Genomic DNA, 25,991 nt, shown 5'->3' with positions numbered 1-25,991 from the left:
TACTTTTGTCCGAAGAAATGGTGATGAGTAACTTGGCAACAGACAACAGATGCGTAGTTGAGTGACCAAACAAAGCATTGATTGAAATGTCCGTGTCTTCCTTATTAATAATCCCCAGCATTATACGTGGTGGAAAAAGGGAATTCATTAAGACAAAGAGACCACATCAAACTGTTACTTGGTCAATAAGTTATTACTGGTAATGGATCAATGAGGTATTAACTGATTCTTATGACGAGTATATATATATATATATGAGAACGCAACAAAAAAAAAAAAGGCCTTGAAAAAAAAACCCTCAGTCTAGTGTATGCATGCACCAAGTGAAGTGGTTTATCGATGACCAAAAAAATATCAGCCTGGTCAGATTAAAAACTAAAACAAGTTGATAAAAAATTTAAATTAAAAGTATATACTAAGGTTATAACTCTCCTCTACTCAGCGGGTTGTTTTCCACAATCTTATTTTCACTATTTTGATAAGTAGAATAAAAGATTATCTTACGTTTAAGATAAAGTTAATCTGAATGTTAACAATCGTACAAAATTTATATGTTAACGTGAATTAAAAGTATTAAAAGAAGACAACATTGATATGTATCCTAATAAATAGAACATGTGGATACTTTTTTTGAAGATTGATTCATTATATTCTAATGAGTTTGTCGGGATAATTTTCTGACTACTACTACAGCAGAAACATCAGAAGAAGCATTTTTGGAAACGCTTCATGAGCAAGACGGCAAATTATCGACCTTCGAGAAAGACTCTAGGTCGCGGTCAGCTTTAGCGATTTGGCGCGCATAATAGCGTCTCTTGAAGAGTTGAAGATGTGTCTAAGAGTCATTTTTGGAACTGTCTCGGCAGCTATATTGTTTAGCTAATACAAGCCGAGAAATCATTTAGTGGATCCGTATAAGAAGACATCTGTATCAGAAACATACATAACACGCTCTTCTGATCAAGATGTTTTCATCAAATCAAAAGTCAAATGGACTATTTTGCTGGTCAATTAGTAGCCACCGAAAGCACACAACCAATCGTTTCTTAGGAGTTAGGTCCTACGATTATCTGCAAAACACATACCAAGCCTTTGATCGATTCTTAGAATTATGATGTGAAAACCCTAACTGACAATTGAGAGAGTTTTTTGGTCGACATGAATTTGCTGATGTGGCACCTTACACAGTAGTGTACATAACTGATCTAGAATCATTTCGCAGATATTTGTCAATTGTTAGACGTATGTTTTAAAAAAAAATGTTTGGAAACTATTTTGTATTTAAGTTTGATACTTTTATCTTATATCTGAAAAACAAAATAGCTAAACCATATTTTAGCTTGGTGTATCTCATTTAAATAGATAAACACTTATTTTGGAGATTACTTCAAATTTTAATGGTTTTAATACATTTTTACATATATATTGATGTGTCATCCATGAAGATACTCTCTTCATCTTGATTCTTAAAAAATTAGTAATATATGAAATAACAATTTGTAGTTTGGATCAATGTCTTGCTTTAACAAATTCAATATATCTAGTTGTTGTTCTATTTAGTAAGGGTTTATCGCTCTAAGTGGACCTTTGTTAACTTATCATCAATAATGAATATATATTAGTCCTACGATGTTGTTAATAAATTGATTAATAGCAAAGAGGAAAATGAAAAAAAAGGGAGAAAAGGAGAGACAAAAGGTACAAAATTGGGTGAAACTATATAAGAAGTGAGTGCGATAGGCATGCGTTTCTTTGATTTAACAATCCCATTCCCCACCACATCATACACTTTTGCCCCATTTCCCAAATCCTAATAACATCACGCTTTTGTTACTATTGGAGAAGAAAACACATATTATATTATTGATTCCCATTTATGCTAATGAACTTTTCTTCCAAAGGTCAGTCCCTTTTCAATTTGACCTAACAGTCTTTTTATGTAATTTCCGAAATTAGCATTAATACACACCACATCAAATTTAAACATATGGATCTTGAGATTGTTTTTTTTATGTGTGGATTTTAGTACTGTTTAGTAGGGTGTCCGATTAAGGACAAGCGTAACTGAATATTAACGGTATTATGTTCACATAAAACTAGAAAAACGTATAATTTGCAAATGGATTAGTCTGGTCGTTATGTTCACTAATTGATTTTGCACCCAACATATTCGAACAAAAAAAAAAAGAATTCCCTTGTTAAAAAAGAAAAAGAAAAACATGTTCGATAAATATGAGAAGAACTGAGTGTGCGTATGTATATGTTTCTCCTTGTAATTCGTAAATGAAAAGTGGAACTTCTTAAATAATGATCAAAGAACAAAAATGCAATAATAGTAATTGAAAAAATATTATGGTTTGGTAATTGACGGAATGGTGAAATTACATTTTTAAATACAATTCTGCAAAATTTTTGTCAATCAACAAAAATCCGTGGAATGAGAAAATATACACAAAAACGCAGACTACAAAAAACGATTTATAAGTAGCTTAATATATTCCACAAAATATTTTCCATTATTCCGCAAGATTTTTTCCATTGTTCCGCAAGTTTACCAATCAAAACCTATATAAAAGAAAATACTAAGATACTAGACGAGACGTGAGAGGTTGGAGATGGGCCATCAACACTCTTTTAGCCAACCTATAAAGGCAAAAGTTGTTTTCAGATTCAGACCAAATGGGATTTGTCTCTTTAACCTTTCCCACCTCCATTTCAATTCCCTACAAAAAAGTGTGTATATGGGGTCAATAAAAATAATCACACCCGGGGGCATAACAAATCATTATTTTGCCACCATTCACGCATATATTATTCAATGCATAATGTAATTAAGAAAGAAAATGCATGCAGTCAAATAAACAAATTTGGTCGAGTCTTATATCATTCGTCTGAGGGTTATATCAATCAAGAGGTATTTTGCATTCCCTTTTCTGATACGTTATGTCCACTCTATTTGGAATCTAAATGACTTGAGTCTTAACATAAATATTTATAAAAGTAGCCCTTAAATTTATATGAAATACTTAGCAAAATTTTCAAAATGTTTCATTTGAAATCTATGCAACTCTTGAAGGTAATTGAAAAACTGTACATATTGTTCAGACTTCAGAGGCATAATTGTGTGCAGTGGATTCACCAAATATCCTTGCGACTTGCGAGAAGCTCCTTCTTACTCCTACATCTATTCTCTTTCAAATCTTTCGTCTTATTTTCTTGAATGTTTTTTTTTTTTCTCTACCATGCCTAAAACTTTGTTAAAAAAACAGGACCACTTTCATGTCCTTTCCCAACATTTTTTTTTTGCTATCTTTGTAAAAACGAAAGGAAAACAATAAAGAAATTTAGTTAAGAGAAAAATGAGAAAGGACAATAAGACTTTTTGCAGGGTTTGAGTGAAGTCCAGCCACGCCAAGTTCCATTTGCTGATCACATCACCAACCGTTTCTCACCTTTCTTCATTGTTTATTCATGTTACTTCGTTGAGAAAAGTTAATTGTAAATTTCTATGAAAAGTTAAGTTGAATAGCTAGCATGACGCGAGTTAGTCAATGCTTCATAAAATTGTCTTCATGACTAACTAAAGGAAGAAAACGAAAAAAATATTGACGAAAACCAAACCCAATACTATGTGTGGTAAAAGTAAGACTAATTCCAATTGTATTATATCTTTCTTTTGGAGAATAAGTCGAACTAACGAACGAAGCACTAAAGGCTCAATGATGTACATGAATTTAGCTTTTCATAGCAATTCTAGTAGCTGAAAATAATTTTATTTAATAGATTTATTGTTTCCTTATCGCAATATGTTTACTAATTTGAATGTTTTATTAATATGATAAAAATGTAAGTTTTTATGATCAGATTATGAGGCAGAATAAATGTACGAAAAATTAGAAAGTATTCACTTTATAATATCATTGTCTATCACATAGAAATCTAAAATGTGATCATAATGAATAATTCTATGAAGAATTAGCGATTCTGTTTATAATCATATTTACTAGTTACAATACATAGCTGTATATGTAACACACAAAACCATATAAAAGCTGTGACAAAAAGTTATAAAATAATTTTACCTGTAAATCACGCGGCTTACGGCTTTTGCAGAGAAGAAAATATTTACAAAATACTCGATATTAACAGAAACAACGAAAAGAAAAGAAAAAATGATTTCTTGATATAAATGCCGTACCAAGTGGAAAAACAAAAAAAACAAAACGCAAAGCCATATCTTCTACTTTCTCTGTTGACTTAGAGAAGAACCACGATGTCTCGCCTGCAATGCCTAACAATGGCGACTGCACTATTTCTGCTTCAAGCTCTAAGTTCAGTGAGCTCCACTGTTCAATCCAGAGCCGACCAGATCACCCGTTTACCCGGTCAACCCCGGGTCGGATTTCAACAATACTCTGGTTATGTCTCAATTGACGAGAAGAAACAGAGAGCTCTGTTTTACTACTTGGCTGAAGCAGAAACTGAACCCATATCTAAGTCTCTCGTCCTCTGGCTCAATGGAGGTTAATCTTTTACTAAACCCCAAACTCAAAATTTAGGATCTTTCTTCTCCTTTATTACACTTTGTTTGGAAACCTAAAGATTAGAAAGAAAAAGAGTTTGATTTTGTTTTGGGTTAATGGCAGGACCTGGGTGTTCATCATTGGGTGTTGGTGCATTCTCTGAGAATGGACCTTTTAGACCAAAAGGATCAGACTTAGTGAGGAATCAACATAGCTGGAATCTAGGTAATGTGTTCTTGGATAATTCGAATATTTATATCTCTGTTTAACGATAGATACTTATTAAACTGATTTGTATTTTTTTATTATATGCAGAGGCTAATATGTTGTATCTAGAGACACCTGTTGGAGTTGGATTTTCTTATGCAACTGAGAGCTCCTTGTATGAGGGTGTGAATGATAAGATCACTGGTATTTTCAATTTAATTTCTTTATTTTCAATCCCCAGATTCTGGCTAAAAAAAAATAAAAGAAAATAATTCAAGATTAAGTGATTTTGTTGAAGAAACCTAAATTTTGTGCCTTTTCCCCTTTTTCTTCTTTTAGTAAAAAGATGCCAAAATCAATTGATTTTGTAATCACCAGATAAAAAGAATAAAGTTATTTTCACATATAAACCTGGTCTAGATAATTGTTACATTTTTAGTTTCTACATGTTCAAGCATTTTTTTCTTGAAGAGTGTTCTGAATTTGAGTTATTCCAATTGTTTTCATTTATATTTTATGATCAGTAACATATAAGTTTAATTATGGTGATGATGATGATATTGGGATGCATGCTATCTTTTTCTTGTTTGATTCAGCTTTTATATTTCCCAGATAAAAAAAAAGAGTCAGCTTTTCTGTGTTGTTCTTTCTCACCCTGACAAAAATAGAAAAAAAAAAAAGATTCAACCTTTCAGCAGAATCCATATCACATCTGAAGAAAATATTCTCTTCTTCTTTGTTTCTTTTCGTTTGTTTTCACATATCAGACATTCTAATCTTTGTCTTTTCTGCATATTTAAAAAAATTTCCAGCAAAAGACAATCTTGTGTTCTTGCAAAAATGGTTCCTGAGATTCCCTCAATATCTCAACAGAAGTCTCTTCCTCACTGGTGAAAGCTACGCTGGTAAACAATACTCTTACCTCTCTCTGTTGTAGTTTTTTGGTTGTTAAATGTGTACATTAACTAATATTGCGAATTTTATAGGCCACTATGTTCCTCAGTTGGCTGAGCTTATGATTCAATACAACAAGAAGCACAATCTGTTTAATCTGAAAGGCATTGCAGTGAGTTTCCATTTCATATCTTCTTCAACAATTTGTCATCGTAAATCCTCGGTTATGTTCTGTCTTTAACTCCAACTCTTGGTTTTGATAGATTGGCAATCCGGTTATGGAGTTTTCGACTGACTTCAATTCACGAGCAGAGTATTTTTGGTCTCACGGGTTGATATCGGATTCAACTTACAAGATGTTCACATCCTATTGTAACTACTCGCGATATGTGAGTGAGTACTATAGAGGACAAGTCTCAAGTATGTGCTCTAAAGTGATGACTCAAGTTAGCACAGAAACAAGCAGATTTGTCGATAAATATGACGTCACTCTTGACGTCTGCATTCCCTCTGTGTTATCTCAGTCCAAAGTAGTTAACCCTCAAGTGAGTTGAGAAACCAATTAAAAAGTTTCAAAAAACTTTATGTTGTTCAGATTCTTTGTTGCCTGTGACGGTAACATAACTGATTTTGTCTTTGAATGGTTTAGCAAGTGGGAGAAACAGTGGATGTGTGTGTAGAAGATGAGACGGTTAATTATCTTAACCGGAGAGATGTGCAGAAAGCTCTCCATGCTCGGCTTGTTGGAACTCGCAAATGGGCTGTTTGCAGCAAGTAATAATATCCACTTCCTTTTCTTAACTTAGAACATAAACTTTGTTCAAGATTATGGAACATTTTATTGTGATGACCACAGTGTGCTGGATTACGAACTACTAGATGTGGAAGTACCGACGGTAAATATTGTAGGAAGTCTTGTGAAAGCTGGAGTTCCAGTTCTTGTATACAGGTAAAACTAATGTTACTACGTGGAGTTATGAACTTGTGTTGATACTTTTCTTGATGTGTACTTTGGTTGTTATGATAACCAGCGGAGATCAAGATTCCGTGATTCCGTTAACGGGAAGTAGAACATTGGTGAAGCGGCTAGCTGAAGAGTTGGGACTGAGAACAACCGTGCCTTATCGAGTTTGGTTCGCAGGACAACAGGTTAGTTAGCATTATGACTCTACATTTATGAACGTTGCTTCATTTGGATTTGGTTCAAGTTTTCTTCTGTTTTTTTGGGTTCATCGGTTCAAGTCTACTATTGATAGGGTTTTAAAGACTAAGAAGAAGGTTTGGTGTGTAACAGGTTGGTGGGTGGACACAGGTGTATGGGGAGATATTGGCGTTTGCTACGGTGAGAGGAGCGGCACATGAGGTACCGTTCTCGCAGCCGGAGAGATCGCTTGTGTTGTTTAAAGCGTTCTTGGGTGGTCGTCCTCTCCCTGAAGAATTCTGATTCTCTCTTTACCATTTTTATTTTCTGAGCTTTGTAAGTACAAAACATTATATCCCACAAATGGTGGTTATAGGGCGAGAGAGGAAAATACTTGGAAATTTGTTCTTGTAGAAAATTTGTAGAAATATGTATTGTTTTACTTTTGGGATGAAACAGAGGATATTACTAACATTTTGGATGAAACTGAACATATACCCAATCCATAATTCTTATTTCTAGTTTTTTTCTCGTCTTTCCATACCTTTTCTTGATGACTATCAGCACACTTGTGTTATCTTAAAGCATGATCAACGGAGTTTTTAGTGTGGTTTCTAAAATTTTTTAATGATTAAATTAAATCAAAACTGATTAATAAAGTTAAAGACGTCTCTAATTTAGGCGACACAAGAAACGTCTTTAAATGGCACGTGGCAGTGTTTTACTGGATAAAAGTTTGTGAAGAATAAAATTTTTTTTCTTTTTTCCTTCATTTCTCTATTTTCTCATTCTTTCTCCTTCTTCGTTTTCTCTGTACGCGAGGATTCCTTCTTCGTTCTCTGCATCTCGACAACACCGTGGGCTTCGCCGATTGATCCCGACCGAGGCGGTGATGGAAGCGCCGGAGTTTAGAGTATGGATGGGGTTCGTCTTCTCAATCGCTGGAGGTAAGCGATTCATCTTCTCAATCTATTTTGATGCTGTTTCTTCTCAATCATTGATCGATGCATGATCTAGGGTTACTGATCAATGCATGATTTTGGGTTTAGATTTTTGTTTGCATCATGAAAGTTCGATTCTGTTTTGGTTGAAAAATTGCTTCAGAATCAATCCGATTTGGTCCTTGTCCTGATCGGTTTTACTTGTTTAAACTATGCTATTGCGTTCCTTGGAGAGTAGGTTTGATGTTGATTAACTATGTTTTTGCTTGATGTTGCTTAGTCAAATTTGAAGGTTTAATGCGTGTGCTTTATACTGATAGTGCGTGTGCTTACATAGAATGTTGGTGTATTTCTTTGATCTTTTTAATAATGGATGGCTGTGGAGTTAGTTTTGAGTAGTTTTTAATATGAGGTAGCTGAAAGTTAAGTGTTTGTATTGAAGTTGGTTTGGTTCTATATTTAATGGTAATCTTTTTTTTTCCCTTGCACGAGGAGAGAATATTGGGGAATGGAATCAAGAGGAGAGAAGAAGGACAGCGGTTTAAAGGCATCATCAGCTTCTCACAAAAGGTCAGCTTCATATTTCATTCCTCTCAGCTTTTTAATAAATGAAAGTTAGGATTAGGTTATGGTAGTTTAGAGAGTTTATGGTTTAGTGTTTAAGGCGATGTAGATATATGTCAAGTCAGACTAGTTGTGGTGAATGCTTGTATTTGGTTTGGGTTGTGATGAATGCTTTGTCTTGAATGCAAGTGATGAATGGTTGCTTTTACTGTTTCTTTATTATCTGCTCTTCCATGCTCTTTACTTCATTCTCCTCTTCTATTTAAACCTTGTTTAAAGAGAACACTTCCATCTTCTTTCACTCTTCTCGTACTTGAATTTTAAAAAATACAAGTCTTCTCAATCTTCGATATCTTCTTCCATTCTTCTCCTTCTAAATGTCTTCTACATATCCCTTTAACCAACCCTCAAACTTTGTTGACCTCTTGCATAGCCAGCAAGAGACTGTGGCAACCTATCCCAATCCATTCCCATCACTAGAACTCCCTGCATTCAGCACCCAAACTTCCCCTGAAGATCAAGGAGCATTCGATGATGAGCCGACCAAGGAGCCTGCACATCGTCGAGAAAGAAGATCATGGAGTCCTGCAGATGATACTCTGCTCATAAGCGCATGGTTAAATACAAGTAAAGACCCTGTTATAGGCAACGAACAGAAGTTGGGTGCCTTTTGGGATCGCATAGCTACATACTATGCGGCTTCTCATACGAGTGGTGATGTTCGAGGGCCAGGTCAGTGTAAAAAGCGCTGGCACAAGATCAATGATCTTGTCTGTAAATTCGTTGGAGCTTATGACACAGCAACAAGGGCAAAAGGAAGCGGTCACAATGAGACTGACGTTCTTAAGCAGGCGCATGCTATATTCTATAAGGACCATAACAAGAAATTTATCCTGGAGCATTGTTGGAAGGAGCTTAGGAATGATCAGAAGTGGTGCGAAACTTTGACCACTCAAACCGATGGACCCTGCAAATGGAGGAAAGCTGACAATGGTGGACCATCCGAAGTTGATGGAAACAAGGACGCCGAAGCTGATCAGGCTAACATCCGACCTCCTGGAGTGAAAGCCGCAAAAGCCAAAGGGAAGAAGGCATCAATGGTGGAGGGGAAGTCTTTGAACGAGTTTAGTTCCATGTGGGCTGTTAAAGAGAGGGATATGGTTCTGAAGAAGGAAATCACGGCAATGGGACTCCTGGACTCTATATTCGCAAAAAAAGAACCACTCACGGCGACTGAAGAAGCCTTGAAGCAAAAGCTCATAAATCAATTGTTGGGTAATTAGGTTGTTTGTGTTTTAAGTTTATGTTGTGTCTGTCATGTCCAATCTATGTTATGTTATGTTGTTTGTGTTTTAAGTTTATGTTGTGTCTGTGTCAAGTTTAATGGATCGAGTTTTTTCAAACTCTTTAATGTTGTGTACTGCTTTGTAATGGTTTGTTGTTTAATGAAATATTATTCTCTTGACTTTGGAGCTTCAGATTTCACGGGTTATTGGAAGAGACATAAAGACAACTGAATGGAATAGATATTCACGGGTTACTCAAAGGAGTGGAGTACAACAAGCCAGGCAAAACCGTAGGGACCCCTCTTTGAGTGGAAATCAAAGTAGTGGAGTACAAGAAGCAGTGTGTTTGTTTTTTTGTGTAGTTTGGGTCCATATGTATGACACCACATGTAGGGTAATTGATTCATTACCACAAAACTCATTCTCCTTTGTTGTATATATACGTAAACTCAAGCTTATGGTACTGCGCTTGATTCCGTTGACGAGTACCTCCGTCTAGGAGCAACTACTGCTCGTTCATGTCTAGAAAATTTTGTGGAAGCAATTATAAATCTTTTTGGCGACGAGTACCTCAGAAGACCCACAGCAGAAGATCTTCAACGTCTACTTAATATTGGAGAGGAATGCGGTTTTCCCGGGATGATAGGAAACACCGATTGTATGCATTGGGAGTGGAAGAATTGTCCTACCGCTTGGAAAGGCCAGTATACACGTGGTTCTGGGAAACCCACAATAGTTTTAGAAGCGGTTGCTTCATATGATCTCTGGATTTGGCATGCATTCTTTGGACCTCCAGGTACCCTCAACGATATTAATGTTCTTGAACGTTCACCCGTTTTTGATGACATTATAAAAGGTCAAGCTCCGAAAGTGAATTTCTTTGTCAATGGAAGGGAGTATCATTTGGCATATTATCTGACAGATGGTATATATCCAAAATGGGCAATTTTTGTCCAATCTATTCCACTACCACAAGGCGAAAAAGCACGCAAATTTGCTGAAGTTCAAGAATCTACCCGGAAAGATGTCGAACGTGCTTTTGGAGTCTTGCAATCAAGATTTGCTATAATCAAAAATCCTGCTTTGTTTTGGGATAAAACAAAAATTGGAAAGATTATGAGAGCTTGTATCATCCTCCATGATAGTCGAAGACGAACGAGATGGATACATGCATTCTAATGTTGAAGAATTCCAACAAGGAGAAGGAGGCGGAAGTTCTAGTGTGGATTACTCGTATTCCACAACTACGCCTACAAATATTCTAAATATGATGGACACCCAGAAAAAAGTTCGATCAAGAGATATGCATCACCAATTAAAAAAAGATTTAGTTGAGCATATATTGCAAAAATTTGGCTAAGTTCAAAATAATATCCTAAAATTTATGTATAATAATTTATGTTTTTTTGCAATGTTATTGTATTAAATCTGTTTTTATAAGATATTAAATCCTTCTTTAAAATAAATTATTATTACAAGATTTTTTTTTTAGAAACCCGTCACAAGTCTCTCCATTGCATCCTTTAAATTTTCAGATTTCTAAATTAGATCTTTACTAATAAAATAATCTATTTTAATTATAAGAATAAGAGACCTATGAAGGTCTCTCAATTAAACATGCTCTTACGTTTTATAGACTTCCAATAATTTGTTTTCATGCACACTTGTGTGTTATCTTACGGTTTATAGACTTCCAATAATTTGTTTTCTGATGTCTTATGATGTGAACGATAAGACAACTTTTTTTAACATTATTCTAAAACTTACTTCTTTTGGATCGATTCAATTATTCAGTTTCGAAGCTAATCTAACTCTTAACATCGGCAAATACCTTATTTACATCTCAATATGTAGAAACTAACTAAAATATTGAGTGGCTTATGTTCTTAATATCTTATCACACCGATGTGAACTTCCTCACATGACATAATTATATTTGCATTTGAAAATGCTAATCGATCCCATTTTATATTTTATTTTTTGTACTATGGTCCAAGACCCCTATCTCCCTAGGCCCACAACCAAGAACAAGTACATTTTATATAATCCCGTTCCAAACATATATTTATAAAAAATTGTTTTCAAATCAGAAGTCCATGTTTCATAAACGAAACAAGAATTCTAATTTGCACATTACAACAACACATAAAGCGGATCAAACGTAGATTATCATAGAGTCACTTTCTCATACAAGAATTAGTAACGACTTGGTAAGCAACACCGTTCCACGAACCAGCAACAACATAGCGTTGTTAAACTGCATCATTCCAAAGCAAGTATCAGAGATTAATCAACAAAACGTGACATAATATTATTCATAGTTTTATTTGACATAAGAAACTCAAACCTCTTCTAACACATTCAAAAGGGAAAAACTTATAGAAAAAAATCTCGAATCCGACCACCAAAAGACGAAATGAGACTAATTTACCCGTTGGTAAAAATTACGGACCTATAAACCCGAAACTTCTTGAAAGCAAAATAAAACTTAAAAAAAGAAAGATTATCATAGATTATCATTGGAATTTACCAGCTTCTTAGAAAAGGAAAGCAACCCACATATTCCCCTTCTCCATAGTATTCATCTCTATATGGACGTAGCGGCGGTGGATGAAGCTGACCGTAGCCACCGTAGGAGTCTTGAAACCTCGTCCTGGTTGGTGGATACGGTGGCGGTGGAGCCTCCATCATCGGTTGGTATAGTGGCGAAGGGCCTGCAAAATTCATACAAAATATATGTACGTACACATATATGGGATTTATCATTTGTGCTTGTTGTCACATATATAAACAAGAAATAAACAAAATTTACCAAGAATAAATTAAGGTAAATAATTATTAAAAAAAAAAAAGTTTTGAGGGTTGCCTGGTGGTCGATATGACTCATGAGAAACATGGTAAGATGACATTTTGAAGCTATAGATTTGCAACTCGTTTGGCTATTGAAAGTTCAAAGAATGCCTCACAAGCATACAAGACATTTCTAGTTCGCTAATGTATAATTTTTATTGGTATGAGAAAAATGATTTGAAGTCGTAATCTAGAACCAAACCGACATTGGTTTTGTTGAGGGGAAGGCACTTGGCAATAGTGGTATATCCACGCGTTGGCTTGGAGACAGCGTGACGAGCTACTTGGCATTGTTTTCCGGTTTAATCTGATTGGGGGTCGGTGCTCTCTGGTTCGGTTTGATTTTTAATTTCCAAGTCCTCTTCGCTTCTCTCTACCGGTTAATAGCGCTCATATTCGATTCGTTCAATTGGCTCAAAACTCAAATCATTTTTTTTTTTTTTTAATCTTTTGTATTTTCGTATAATCGTATAGTCATATTATTTTGTAATTTGAACGTCGGGGAGTTTTCATAAAGGTAAATCTCTTTATTCATCTAGAAGTCGTTCATATCACCTATATTACCTTTTCCAGTTTCCACAATAACAACAGTCTAGTAGATCTCGAAAATCCATCCTGAACAATTCGATAATCTTTTTCCATAGATTTTTATTCTTTTTCATATATACTTCTCTTTTTTCTATCCCAGTCAAAATTTGTTTTTAATTTCCACAAAAAGAAAACTAATACTCCAATCAAAATCTTGAGAAAAGGATTCTGAATGAAGAAAAGAATAACCATGAAATGTGGAGTCACATGTAGCAATCATTACGATTTAACACTCGTCTTTATTTATTCAAAAGGCGCGCGATTCCTCAGGGCTCATTTCATTGACCAACTTTTAATACAACAACTGCTCCTAAACATACCTTCTCTCATTATTTATATCTTTTCATTTCGTAAAGGCAAACACAATAAATTGCTCATTTCTTCCTAATTTCAGACTCATTTGAACATTTTTATGTCTGAAACATTGCCATTGATAATGCCACTCACAAGAGAGACCACTAAGTTATAACAATATAAGATTAAAGAAAGAAAGAAAGAGGAAACCTAAACAAATTCTCATCTGAATAAAAAGAAGAAACGAGTGCATGGGTACGTGTTTCAAGCAGAATGAGGTCGATCAAAGTGAAGTAGCTGTGCAGCACATTTGGGACAGTCCTCGACAAGCTTAGGAACCATGAAGTACATGAAACAAGCTTTGCATCCAGCAACCACAAGCACATCTTCTTCTTCTTCTTCCTCCTCGTCTTCTTCTTCCTCTTTCTGATTCTCTCTTGATGATGGAGACGACTCTGATGAAGACTCTTCACTGTCGTAATATGAGCTATCTTCTTCTGAGCACAAGGTTCCATATGATTCTCCACTGTCATTATCTGCATTCATCACTTTCCTTGGATCCTCTTTCACTCTCATTCCGTTTTTCCAGTTTATATAGTAAATCTCTCCTGTCTACAAAAATTAAAATTAAAACCCAGCTCCGAATTGACTTAAAAAGTAAGAAATTCAACTCCTTTTTGAATATTACGGCTAATGATAAGATAAAGTTTTTTTTTTCTTTTTATTCCTCTACTTTCTTATGCTCCCAAAGTTGTGTTAAGACAAAAAGAGCTTTGGTCCTCGATCTATATATGAGCAAATGACTATGTACTTTTAATATGTAGGTTTCTGGTAGAAGTGGGCATTGATTTCTCAGACATATCATTGAACAAGAAAAACCAAACCATTTCTTTTGTTTGTTTGTTTAGAAAAAATCATATCCTGAAGATGAAAGATTGGCTGAAAAAGCATCAAAACAGCTAGCTCTCATAAAAATTCTTTTGTATTTATCCAAAAGCAAAAAAAATCCCAGAACGTAAGTTTCATGGTGGTCAAGCCTTTTAACTTTTTTTTTTCTCTTCATCTTAAATTTCTGCAAAAGTTTTTTCCATTAAAGGTTTCTCTTTTTAAGGGAAACATTTTTCCCCTAACACATAAGCCTGAAACCAAAGCCCTATGAACAGAGAGCAATATTTATACGGTCTGAAGCAATAAATGCATCACATAGAAACAAAAATTGCATTAACTACAAATAAAAATTTCCCCCAATGTACAAAGAAAATGCATTTAATGCAAATCAAAATACGAAAACGACACGAGTTCGAAGTTTCTGCAGTGATTAATTTAACCTAAGAAAGCAAAAACAACAACCAAAAAAAAAAGTTAAAAGAGGAAGAATCTCATTTGTTTATTAATTACCTTGAGATCAAGACACTGTTCCCAGTGACAAGGAAGAGATAAGTGAGAATTGAGCTCCAATGTTCTGTCTGAGATCGGAGGAATATGCTCGTTGCTCTCTTCCTTTGATCTCCCAAAACCATCTCCGACTCTTCTTCTCCGATCACTCAGAGAACAATTCTGCATCGATTTCTCCAGAGACTTTGTTATCGTCTCCATGTTTGGTGCCTTCATCTTTTCTCCCTCAAAATCGCAGAGAAAACAAAGAAAGAAAGAAAGAAAGATTAACAACAACAAGAAGATTTTGTAGACAAAACTTGTAGGAATAAAAACAAAACAAAATAACAGAGTGAGGGGTAATTTCGGGAATTCGGCAGGAGGTTAGTTGCAAAACACACGCGCGCGTGGGGAGTTTTTGGGTAAAAGAGAAAAGTGGACCCGTAACTGTCAGACACAAAGTGACTACAGAGGCTCTCGCACTTTGTCTCACGTCCGTGTTACCGTGTTAGTTGAAAAACGTATGAACCAGTTCGGCACACGCGCGGGTTAGGCGCGTGATGATTTTAGCTTGCGCGTGTTGTTGTATCGGTTAGTGGCCGGTTTGATAGGAGAGAATAAAAAGTGCAAATCTTGGGAAGGGTTAAAGTGGCAAACCTGAGGAATTTTTTTTTTTTTTGGTTTAGAAAGAAGTGAAAAACTCTGTAAAATCAAATATAATTACGTAGCTATCGAAAAGAATGCCGGAGCTTACCTTTATTCTGTTTATTTGGTTTCGTTTTTTAAAATACATTCCATTGTTTTGTGATGAAAAAAAAAATGAGGCAAATTAATGATGAGAATGGAATCTGACGAAAATTTAGTAGTGAATTTTGGTAGAATTAGTGGAACAATAAAAAAAAAAAGCTTACACTGACAAATCATTAACAATTCACAAAGGCTTGCGGTGTTCTTTTGTTTTAAGGTTAGTTTTATATTGTATAATTCGAAGGTTTTCAGGTTTGGTGCAAACATTAAAACTCAGTAGTTAGTTATATATATATGTATTTTTGGTAAAACAGTTAGTTAGTTTTATATTGTACAGTAATTCGAAGGTTTTCAGGTTTGGTGCATACATTAAAACTCATTAGCAAACATGATGATATTCTTTGGACAGTATCTATGACTATACGGGCATAAGTATATATTAACCTAAAAAGTGAAATGAATGTGGCCTTTAGTTGCCAATTTAATATAACCAAGCCTAATAATTCAATATGATGCGTGGAGCAAAATAATTGAAGAATAAAGATTTTTATTCTAGATAAGTCAACCAAATTATAAAAGAAAGAAAAAGTAAAGGCAAAATGTCAACAATTTTTTTAGCTAATAGAGTAAAGTTTGAGTTTTGTGTGGATAAAAGACTCTCGACCTTTAGCTGGAATTTTTAAGTTTGTGTAAAACTTTCTTAGATGTCTCATTTCACAAATCTTTTAAATAATAAAGTCAAGAACATCACGTCAAAAAGAAAAGATAAAAAAAAGTCAAGACCATTACCATGTGTTCCAACTTTCATTTTTTAAGTTTATGTAACACTACACAAATGAATGAAATAGACGAGAAAAGAAACGCAATAGATAAATTATTCTCACCCAAACTATTGAAAACCTTGTCTTTTTTCAAAGAAAAATCACTATTGAAGACCATGTGATCTTTAAGATATTAGGTACAAACATCAAAGCATGCTCTATTTGTATGGTGTGGTTAGTAAAGATACTTTATGTATAACGTCCTTTACAAAAGAAAATATTATGTATAATTTTATCTAGCATAACTATCATTGAACTGGTAAAAAAAATTTAAAAATAGCCCTTACCAAGATAACTAATGTAAAAATTAAACAAAAATACAAAAAAGAAGATAGAGAAGGAATTGTTATGTAGACGTATATATATATATATATATATATAGTGGCCCTTACATTATATATATATAGAGGGAATATAGGTATTGTCTGGAGGAAAATGATGTTTCCATAAATTAGTTCAACCAGAAGATAAAAAAACAAAAATAGTGAAAATAGTGAAAGAGAGAAGTGCAAGGGAATCTGTCGGAAGTGTAGAAAGGGAAAGCGACGAACCAGCCCAATCCAGTGTTGTTCTATTTCTTTATATATTTATTTTGCATTTAACATATAAATATTTATAGGTATAAATCGTACTGGTAGTAAAAAGGTTTCTTATTATTTTTTATTTTTTGGTTATAGTGTAAAAGGTTTCTTATTAGTTGTAAAATACAGAAAGAGAGACAATGGGGCCTGAGAAGGGAATCTCTGAGCAGAGACAAAGAAGTTTCAGATCGAAAAGACGTCAAAGTGTGTCTGCGACTCTGTATATATGTGTGGGTCTCCACTCTCCTCTCTTTCTCTATCGAAACCAAAATACACCACCATTTTGCTCTCTCTCTTTTATCGGGTGAATTTGCCCAGTGACCATTTACAAGCCCAATCAAAAGAATATAGTTACATCCAAATACAAAACTCTATAAATTAATAATATTAAAATTCTCATATTTTATTAATTTAGAAAATTATTAATTCATAAAGAGATTAATTGATTCAAAACATAAATTTAAGTCTAAAAAATTTATTAATTAATCGAATTTATTAATTTATCAAATATTAATTTATAGAATTTATAGTGTACTATACTTAACAAAAATGGACCGGACTGATTTGCTGATATGTAGACTGTAATATCTATATACCAATTTACTACATCTTGGAATTAAACCATATGTATTTATAACATCATTCAAACTACTTTTTTGGCTTTGTGATACACTTAATACGTAGTAAAAAATATAGCAGGATGATTCCATCCACTCAACTTCCACCAAGGGATTGGAAACATATAAGAACAACAATCTTTTTAGGGTATCTTCAATCTTATCCCATTTCTTCTTCCAAATGTTATTTTGGAGGAAATTCTTTTCCAACCCTATTTTATTTTCACCTCCAAAATGGAGAAATGCTAATTTTTCTTCCAAATGTGGAGTAACTTCATTTTCAACTTCATTTTATAGGTAAACTTTTTAATTTAAAAAATAGTCATTTACTTTTCATTAATTCTTAAAATTATATTTTATATTTATAAATTAATTTTTCATATTATATATATTTAATTTAAAATGAAAGATAGATAGATTTAAAATTTGAGAATAGAAAATAAAAAATATAAAAAATTAGCTGAAACTAGAAATAACATAAAATTAAAAATACATAAGAAATACATAAAATTAAACTGTACTTTGTTTTATTATTTTAAATGGTGCGTAATATTATTTTTATATCATAATTGTTGAATTTAAAATAATATTATATTTTATAAAAGTTTTAACAGAAATATTACGGGTTCATTTGTAATTTTTATAAATAATATGCATTATTAGTAATTAATAATAAAATAAAAAGGGAAAATATACTTAAAATATTATTTTTGGAGTTGAAAATGGAAAAATACATTTCAGTTTCTTCATTTTGGAGATAAAAATGAAAGAGACATTAGAGATGTCTTTAGTGCTATTCACTCACATAAAAGTTATAAGGACTACAGTGACTTGCATTTCACGGAATATATTCCTATGACTAGTAATAACACCACAAGATTGGCAAAAGCCACGAATACTGAATTGCTGATCTAGAGCGGATAGCAAAGAAGAAGACGCCAAGGTAATAATCCTCCTTGTTCTTTTTCTTTCGACTTCCCTTTTGTAAACTTGATTGTCTCTCCAAAACCCTGTTACGTAATTGCTTCATCAGATATGGTTAGACCATAAGAAGATATGAAACGAGGAAGGCAAGAGCTGATCCTTGACTTTCTCTCCACGTTAGGTTTACATGTGAGATCATAAGTTAGGACCTTTTATTTTTTTTCTACTTCACCTACTTTGTCAATGTAAATGATAGGATCTTCAGCTTTATAATGTGGCCTAGGCTTTTGCCTCTTTTTGTTTGGTTTGGTCGTTGTTGTCTTTGTATCGTTGAAAGTGCTTTTCATAACCTTGTAGAAGTAATTTCTAAGTTATTAATCTCATCTTATTTATCATAAAAGCAAACGCAGATTTCACATCAATGAACAAAACCAAAAGCTTCCTATAATGTTTTTAAAAGACCAACTCTATCCGAGCACCTAGTAAATACCATCAAAAAGGTCTATGAATCTATATGAAGAAAGTACAGAAAGAAGATGTTCAGACAATAATTTGAACATTATATATGATTATAGAAAACCAAAATTCCTAGGCAATTATTTATTAATGTTTGCCTCTCTTTTTTTTCGCATCATTCCCAAAACAAAACAGGAGGATATGTACATATCTGCAACTAGAGGGAATGCCTTCCTCCTCCTAAAGCTTTTAGGCAGCTACAAACATCTTACACCTTAATTCCTCCTCTGCAATTCACCCATTACAATGATTATCAAAAACAATTACGGATATTACACTTACGGTAATGAGTATCAGAATTGATGGCTTACCTCTTGTTTGGACACCGTTAGGTGGTCTGCACGCTCGGGAAGAGCTGATGGAGGTGGATGGATTAATGACATTGGGGTTAAAGGAGGCGAGGCAGTGCCTAACTTATTAGTACCCAGACTCGTCTTGGACATATCTAACTCTGCTGCTCTAAGGTTGCTAGTAGGTATAGAGAAGCTACGAGTGATTGGAGGTGGTATTGGGAGAGGAGAAGCTGAATTTGAAATAAGAGGTTTACTAAGCAATTGGCTCCTCGAAACCAAAGGAGCTGAATATCCAAATGCCCTAGAGGATTTATTAGAGCTGCTTGGTGGTGGTCTAGGAAGCTCATGGAGCTCGCTTATTTTTGGGGTTGAGACAAAAGTAGGGGAAGCGGTTGAGGATGATGATGACACTTTTGGTAACTTAGAAACTGGATTCCGTGGGATTGGACCTGAGTATAAGTGAGGTGTTGCAGAGAGATGCTTGTTGGGTAATGGTTTACTTGTCAGTGGACCAGAAAAGGATCGTCTCTTGAGTGTGCCGAGACGAGAGTACAATACTCCTTCTGATAACGACGGAGGCAACCGAGAAGATGTGTTCTTGTTACTCTCTCTCAGGACTTGTTCTTTCAAGATTGCCATTGATCTAGAAGAAACCTTTGCAGGTCCACGAGCTTCCAGTGGGGATGAATACCAAACTTTTTTTGTTATTGACTTTGCAGGATTAGATGAAGCCATGTTGTTGTTCCCTGGAATTGTAGTAGATGACAGACTTCTTGTTGTTTCCACAGGTGTTGGCAGTGCATAAGTGTTGAATTTCCGTGTCAGAGACGATCGCATCCGTAACAGTTTCTCTGAAGGAGGAGTTGTGCGGTTCTCGGCAAAAAGCGGTGCTGATAGACTCCCTCTCCTATAAGAATAAGATTTCCTGTAGTTTCCTACCTCATTTTCCTGCTTTAAAAAAAAATTATGTAGTTTAGATTGGTAAAAAAATTTATGCAACTTGACATAATTTTGGGTGGTTTTCAGGTAAATATACTTATATACGTGAAATGAAATTTCTTGAAATATGAGCATCCTGAAATTTTTTGTCTGAGTCATTTGAAACAGAGAAGATGGGATCAAAAGTAAAACACGTGCTTTGTTACCTGGGCAGTATCTTGAGCTGCAATTCGTGGAAATGTGATGTCTGACTGACCCAACTGCATGCATTAGGCAAACATTTTTTACGGAAAAATAAGATAGCGCCGGATTCAAATTACTCAAGACTGATAATCTTCTAACCAATTTTAATCGATTCTATGACCTTTTTGTTGGTAAAGGGTTACATTTAAAATGATTCCCGCTAATTATTTCCAAATTATCAACCTCATTTTTCTTTGTTATATTGGTCATCTCTAGAAGAAATATTGGCACATGGAGTATCAACATTCTATTAGCGATCATCAAAAAGCAACAAAAAGCAACAAAAAATAAACAGGAAAAATAATCAGAAGCGTAAACATATGAAAGAATCACCTCTGAGGAGACACCAGCTGAGGAATCCGCATCTTGGTCCTTGTCATTCACTCTATATTCAAAACTCAACTCTCCATCATCTTGCACCTCAGAACCATCTTCCTCATTGTTTTCTATGTCATCATCCCCATCATCATCTTCTAATCCGCTGAAATGGTAATCAATATGCTGCGACTCGGTTACCATCTGTACATGTGGCTCTACTTCTTCAAGGGAATTAAGAGCCTTCTTGAAGAAGCATAACTGCAGAAACACAGGAAAAAAGGAACATCGACAAGGTGCTCTGGTGCTCGAAACAAAAGGACGAAAAACAGCTCAAGATGAAAACCTGTGCTGCATGGTGCCTTGCTGCCTGAGTCAAAAGGCTACGTGTCTGTCCTTGTTTTAAGGATTTTAAGCGGAAAACAAATAAAGTTGTCTCGTTATCATACTCATCATGAGCTTCTTGTAGTTGCTGCGTCGAGAAAGTTTCTCCTTTCCCACCCTTTGACCTTCCTTTCTCTCTCTGTCTTGCAAGCATCCCTTCATAAACATTCCTGAAAGATAACATGAGAGATAGTCTAGATAAGTAGAGATAATCCATAATTAAGATGGTATTCCCGTCATGAGACCAATCAGACTTCTGAGTCATTCCCCAGCAAAACTCAAGTAAATCGAAAAAGTAAGAACTGAACAAATATTGGCATTCACCTTTAACGTTCATTATTTTTAAAAACAGAAATTATAGTAATGGTGTTTAGGTGCTTAGAAATGAAAAGAAAAAAGGCAAAGAAAAAACAACCTTTTCTCATCACAAAGCCGCATCATTTCCTGCATCACCATTAAAACACATTAATATCGTCACTTGAAAGGGCTTAATCAGCAAGTATAGCAATAACGCTTAAAATCTTGCTATGTCAACATGGATGTTCATATATACGCAGGGACTGATTTCTGCGCATTGCCGAAATTAAAATAGATCAAATGAACAAACCTCAACTATGCGTAGTTCATTAAGAAGTGACTCTGAGGGGATTGTGATTGTTTGGAATATATGAGACCGCTGAATCAGATTTGAAAAAAAAAAAGTTAAATTGATTTTTTGGTAGTTAGCAAAGGAAAACTCAGCTGAAAACTATTGAACCATTTTGTACCAGAACTCAAAAACTCACATATTTATCAACAAGCTTTTGCAGTTCAAACTGCAATTTTCCCAGCATAAGCAACACTCTACCTGCATAAGAGCAAGAGATGCAGAATGTTTCTATTTCAGATTCACGTTATATAGATCGAAGCAACATAAACTTGGAAGAAGCATAAATGCACAAACTGTCGGTTTCAAATGGTTAAACATTAACAAGGAAGATAATATGATGTATTTAAGGAATCTGCTAGTAAGAACTTACCACTTTCTTCATCATCATTTAGAGCAGTTTTCTCAAGAAGACAAGTACCTAGTTCTCGCAAAGATTCAGAAAATTCTGCAAGCAAACGAAATCTGCAAATGATAAGAATAATAATATTTATTACCAGGAAGCTGTTTATTACCATAAACTGGGATCACTTAAAGAGTTGTAAAAGGTGCTAAATTTAAGCACACTATACAGTTCAAACGCAGACCTACACCTTTGGAACAGCCAAACAAGAATGCAACAGTGCAAGTATTAGAGCTAGAATTATAAATGAATCAAACTACAATAACATCATTATCCCATAGCCCAGTCAATTCTGATTAGCAAAGTTATGAAGTTGCAGGTTACTTTCTATCCGACCAAAGACAAAAGGAACAATAGCTTACCATATGCACTATTTGCAGTAGCAGCCGCAGCAGAGAGCAAGCTATCATAGCAATCTCTCATGTCTTGCACGTCCTGCGAAAATCATAGAGTAGCTTAACATTTTGAGACCAGTTATACCAACATTTCAATAATCTCAACCATAAAACAGAGCTTAAGCACCCTCCACAAACAAAACTGTAACCAGTCATTTGATTGATCAAGTGAAGCTACGGAGAAAAGCTACAACGCAGAATCTCCAGATCCACCAACAAGTAACACATATACTTTTTCGTGAATCCAACAACGGAATCATCACCATTTCCTAAATCGTTGGCACTAAGCTTAAATTGGTAACTAATTCAACATCCAGACGAAGAAAAGAGAGAAATACGATTGAGAATCGCCTCATCAGCAACAGCTAACATCGAGGAAATGAAGACAGTTCAAATTCGAATTGGAGAGAGAGAGAGATTAGAACCTGCGAAGCCTGGGCTAGCTCGTCCTTCTGAACCGGAGCTCGAGGATCTCTCCGGTCTTTAGATTCATGCTTGTGAAGCACCCCTCGCAACCGTCGGAGAGAAGTTTTCATGGCCGGAAACGGCTATTACTCCGGCGAATCAAGGAAATCGAAAACGACGATGCCAAAGAACGGCCGAGTAGATGATCGATTCGTCTCCTTCTCCAGCTACGCCATTTCAAGAACGTAAGGAAAAAAAGACTATTAATGGCAGAGAAAATCAACAAAACCAGGGGAAAAGAAATTAGAAAAGAAGAAAGAAAAAGCGTTTGTTTAGAGGAAAAGGAAACCTCTTGATCCTTGACTTCGTCGTCTCTTTTGATTCTTTTTTCGTCCTTTTATGAATTTCTTTCTTTTCGTATTATATATATTCTCGCTCATATTTACGTCATCAAGTGTAATTAATGATGGCAGCACATGTTAATGCTTTGAGTTATACAACAATTACTCCTTACAAAAATTATAGTTTTGGGTGATTAATTTACAATTTTCAATTGTTTCAGATTTCTCTTTTATAAAGTTTATAAAGGAAAAACATGATTAATCTCTCTCAATATATTTAGCACCGGATGTTTTAGATATTGGGTAGATTTGTTGCCATTCTTTCTTTCTTTTTTGGATCAAGGATTTGTTGCCATTCTATGGCCAAAGTTCTTTTTAAAAAATGTTCATGCTTTATTTTTTTTTGTTTCCATATAGAGATATTGAAAAAACTTTACAAATTCTTTTTTAAAATTTTTAAAAATTAACAACTCTTTTGCACATTAAATCTTTTTGGAAAGATTTCCGTTTGTATGCAAACTATATTGTGGAGATTTCTCCTTTGGTTAGTTCATGTGTGACTTATCACAGTCACAGTTGAATCATAAAAATGTGTGGTTCTCATCTATCCTCAACCCATCCATTCATCTCGTTCAAAATTCTTGGGAAGTAGTCTAATAAGACCATTCGGCTTGTTGGATTCTCTTTACCATCTGCTCATCAACTTAGATCCAAACTAATTACTGATATGATAATTCATTGTTCACGCATTAGTCATTTTCTAATCCAACTGGTCTCTCGATTGTAATATAGCAAATGATCCATTCAGATCACCTCTACTTTTGAAAAATTTATGATAACTGTTGATCGAACTCGATTGTTCTTTTATTTCATCTGTATATCAATGCATGTTAGGGACATGTAGTTTATTATAATTTCAATATTTATATAATTTGCTTCGTTTTTGGCAGATATTAATTTGTGGTATTTGTTTTTTTGTTTTGCTTTGTAAAATTACGAATATCGAAAGTGTTCAGATCGATGAACAGATCAAACCAAATTTAATAGAGATTTTGCCCAACCATACTGGTCTAGATTGCGTAATCACTTGGTAATCATACTTAATTTATAGTTAAAAAGAAACTTGTTCCCAAGTTTTATTTTACTTACAGAAACAGACAAAACTTATTTTTCCGACAACTAATTACTTCGTGATTATCAGAGTCATTAGAAGATGTCTGAGTTAAAGCGCTTGAGCAAACTGACGAAGACGCAGAAGAAGAAGAAGAAGAACAAGAACAACACGTAGGAGTCAAATTCAAATCGCAGCAACTTCTTCTCTTCCTGTCTTTTCTCATAAAGTCATAGAATATCGGACAAGTACTCTTCTTGTCTTCACTTTCTCTCTCTCTCTCATCTTCTTTCCTCTTGTTACTATTATTGCTCCTCTTCTTCAAGAACACTCTGCACAGTACCCAATTCTTGCTCTCTCCCTTTTTTTTTGCCCAAAACATAACAAAAAAAGAGACAACTTTGAGCCCAGTTTCTTATCGAATCGATTTATATATAGAAGTGATCAAATTTGTGAATCTTACATATGAATCAACAAGGCGATATTCATGAAGAACCCAATTGGTTCTTGTCCCGTTCGGTGGTTTCCCTTTGTAGAAAACCAGAGTTTTCTTCATCCCCACAAGCTTCTTCCCTCCGATTTGCTTGTCGATTCCAGTCGCTTTCCAGTAACCCGAACCCGTTGACCGGTTCGACCGGTTTCCGTTTGGGTATTTGGCTTCCCTCGTGCTAAAAAAGTACTTTTCTGAATCACAATCACCTGCCAAAACCATCAAAAGAAAATGAAATGAATTGAATAGAATTACAAGAAACCCAAAAAAAAAATTTCTATTTCTTTACCTGGTAAATCCCATGGATCGGCTTTACATATATCGATTTCCGGTATAACAGAAGCTGGTAAGGGTAAACCGGTCACTTTTCGACGCAAATACTGAACCACTAGCTCTTCATCGGTCGGGTGAAACCGGAACCCAGGTGGTAATCTCAGTCCTCTGTTCTTAATTGAGCTATGTTTTTCCATCTTTTTAAGATTCTGAGAGAAAAAAAAAAAAAAACAAAAGAAACAGAGAGATTCTTGAAATGGAGAGGGAAGGTTGGGTTTATTTTATAGCAATGGATGGGCATAAACATGAGCGCAAGGAAATAAATTTGGTAACATTACTATTTCACAGTTTTGGTCTTTTTAAACTTAATATACATTATACTGACAGGGACATGTAGTCTATTAATCGTCGTTGAATTATACCATCCGAATTCTAAACTCGTAATGCCGTTTATCAATTTTAAAAATATACAACGAAGCCTAGAAAAACTACAATGACAAAATTATGGTAATCTATTGGGATCCTTTAGTTTTTGTTTGACTATTAGAGGAATGTTAAAACTAGACACTATCCGAGTATCCGTGTTTTAACCATTTACTATGTTTTCATAACTCTTTCAAATAAGTTGTAAAGTATATGCCCCCTCTCATTTGAGAGACATCTAATGAAATTTTCAAAACTAAATTAGATATGTTATTTTTCGATACAATGTATTTGATTTTAACGTTAATTAGAATATTTTAGAGGTATTTCGACTGTTTGTCATCTTTTGCATGGTTTTTTACTTCCTAAATATCACACGAATATACTATAAATTTGTAAGAACGTGACAAGAAAACGGAAAATCCATAGAATTAACTATCACAATGTTATTGGAAGATGATG

The 25,991-nt window shown here is 34.5% G+C and overlaps 6 protein-coding genes across 9 annotated transcripts; 2 read left to right on the top strand and 4 right to left on the bottom strand.

Moving 5' to 3' along the window:
• The first annotated feature begins 4,237 nt into the window (after window positions 1-4,237).
• On the top strand, window positions 4,238-7,261 carry LOC18027590 (serine carboxypeptidase-like 46). Its single transcript, XM_006410433.2, has 10 exons — window positions 4,238-4,523; window positions 4,647-4,748; window positions 4,839-4,934; window positions 5,543-5,635; window positions 5,717-5,796; window positions 5,888-6,169; window positions 6,274-6,398; window positions 6,481-6,573; window positions 6,656-6,773; window positions 6,919-7,261. Exons 1-10 carry the CDS (start codon window positions 4,274-4,276, stop codon window positions 7,066-7,068), a joined length of 1,389 nt encoding a protein of 462 aa, XP_006410496.1. The 5' UTR covers window positions 4,238-4,273; the 3' UTR covers window positions 7,069-7,261.
• Window positions 7,262-8,647: 1,386 nt separating this feature from the next.
• On the top strand, window positions 8,648-9,553 carry LOC112081590 (glutathione S-transferase T3-like). The gene has a single exon (XM_024148363.1). The coding sequence runs from the start codon at window positions 8,648-8,650 to the stop codon at window positions 9,551-9,553; it is 906 nt and encodes a 301-aa protein (XP_024004131.1).
• A 2,056-nt stretch (window positions 9,554-11,609) lies between these two features.
• On the bottom strand, window positions 11,610-12,570 carry LOC18027589 (cysteine-rich and transmembrane domain-containing protein WIH2). Its single transcript, XM_024148439.1, has 3 exons — window positions 12,423-12,570; window positions 12,087-12,270; window positions 11,610-11,813 (listed from the first exon to the last, which is right to left on the bottom strand). Exons 1-3 carry the CDS (start codon window positions 12,463-12,465, stop codon window positions 11,753-11,755), a joined length of 288 nt encoding a protein of 95 aa, XP_024004207.1. The 5' UTR covers window positions 12,466-12,570; the 3' UTR covers window positions 11,610-11,752.
• Window positions 12,571-13,401: 831 nt separating this feature from the next.
• Window positions 13,402-14,960, bottom strand: LOC18027588 (troponin T, skeletal muscle). The gene is made up of 2 exons (XM_006410431.2): window positions 14,687-14,960; window positions 13,402-13,900 (listed from the first exon to the last, which is right to left on the bottom strand). Exons 1-2 carry the CDS (start codon window positions 14,897-14,899, stop codon window positions 13,553-13,555), a joined length of 561 nt encoding a protein of 186 aa, XP_006410494.1. The 5' UTR covers window positions 14,900-14,960; the 3' UTR covers window positions 13,402-13,552.
• Window positions 14,961-18,839: 3,879 nt separating this feature from the next.
• On the bottom strand, window positions 18,840-23,277 carry LOC18027587 (uncharacterized protein At2g33490). 4 transcript variants are annotated; one of them, XM_024148042.1, is made up of 11 exons: window positions 22,912-23,204; window positions 22,454-22,526; window positions 22,062-22,136; window positions 21,828-21,889; window positions 21,650-21,718; window positions 21,458-21,486; window positions 21,005-21,212; window positions 20,677-20,919; window positions 20,307-20,360; window positions 19,180-20,109; window positions 18,840-19,095 (listed from the first exon to the last, which is right to left on the bottom strand). In XM_024148042.1, the coding sequence occupies exons 1-11, from the start codon at window positions 23,020-23,022 to the stop codon at window positions 19,084-19,086; spliced, it is 1,866 nt and encodes a 621-aa protein (XP_024003810.1). In that variant the 5' UTR covers window positions 23,023-23,204; the 3' UTR covers window positions 18,840-19,083. The 4 variants fall into 4 exon arrangements, with proteins under 4 accessions (XP_024003810.1, XP_024003809.1, XP_024003808.1 ...); XM_024148041.1 differs by lacking the exon at window positions 18,840-19,095 and adding an exon at window positions 23,241-23,277 and having other exon boundaries at window positions 19,162-20,109; window positions 22,912-23,118; XM_024148040.1 differs by lacking the exon at window positions 18,840-19,095 and having other exon boundaries at window positions 19,162-20,109; window positions 22,912-23,205.
• A 1,016-nt stretch (window positions 23,278-24,293) lies between these two features.
• Window positions 24,294-25,393, bottom strand: LOC18027586 (NAC domain-containing protein 41). Its single transcript, XM_006410429.2, has 3 exons — window positions 25,123-25,393; window positions 24,807-25,042; window positions 24,294-24,704 (listed from the first exon to the last, which is right to left on the bottom strand). The coding sequence occupies exons 1-3, from the start codon at window positions 25,301-25,303 to the stop codon at window positions 24,378-24,380; spliced, it is 744 nt and encodes a 247-aa protein (XP_006410492.1). The 5' UTR covers window positions 25,304-25,393; the 3' UTR covers window positions 24,294-24,377.
• Window positions 25,394-25,991: the final 598 nt, after the last annotated feature.

The sequence above is a fragment of the Eutrema salsugineum genome, unplaced genomic scaffold, assembly GCF_000478725.1.
Source record: "Eutrema salsugineum unplaced genomic scaffold, Eutsalg1_0 scaffold_10, whole genome shotgun sequence".
Classification (NCBI taxonomy): domain Eukaryota; kingdom Viridiplantae; phylum Streptophyta; class Magnoliopsida; order Brassicales; family Brassicaceae; genus Eutrema; species Eutrema salsugineum.
This window is presented reverse-complemented; position numbering and strand designations above follow the sequence as displayed.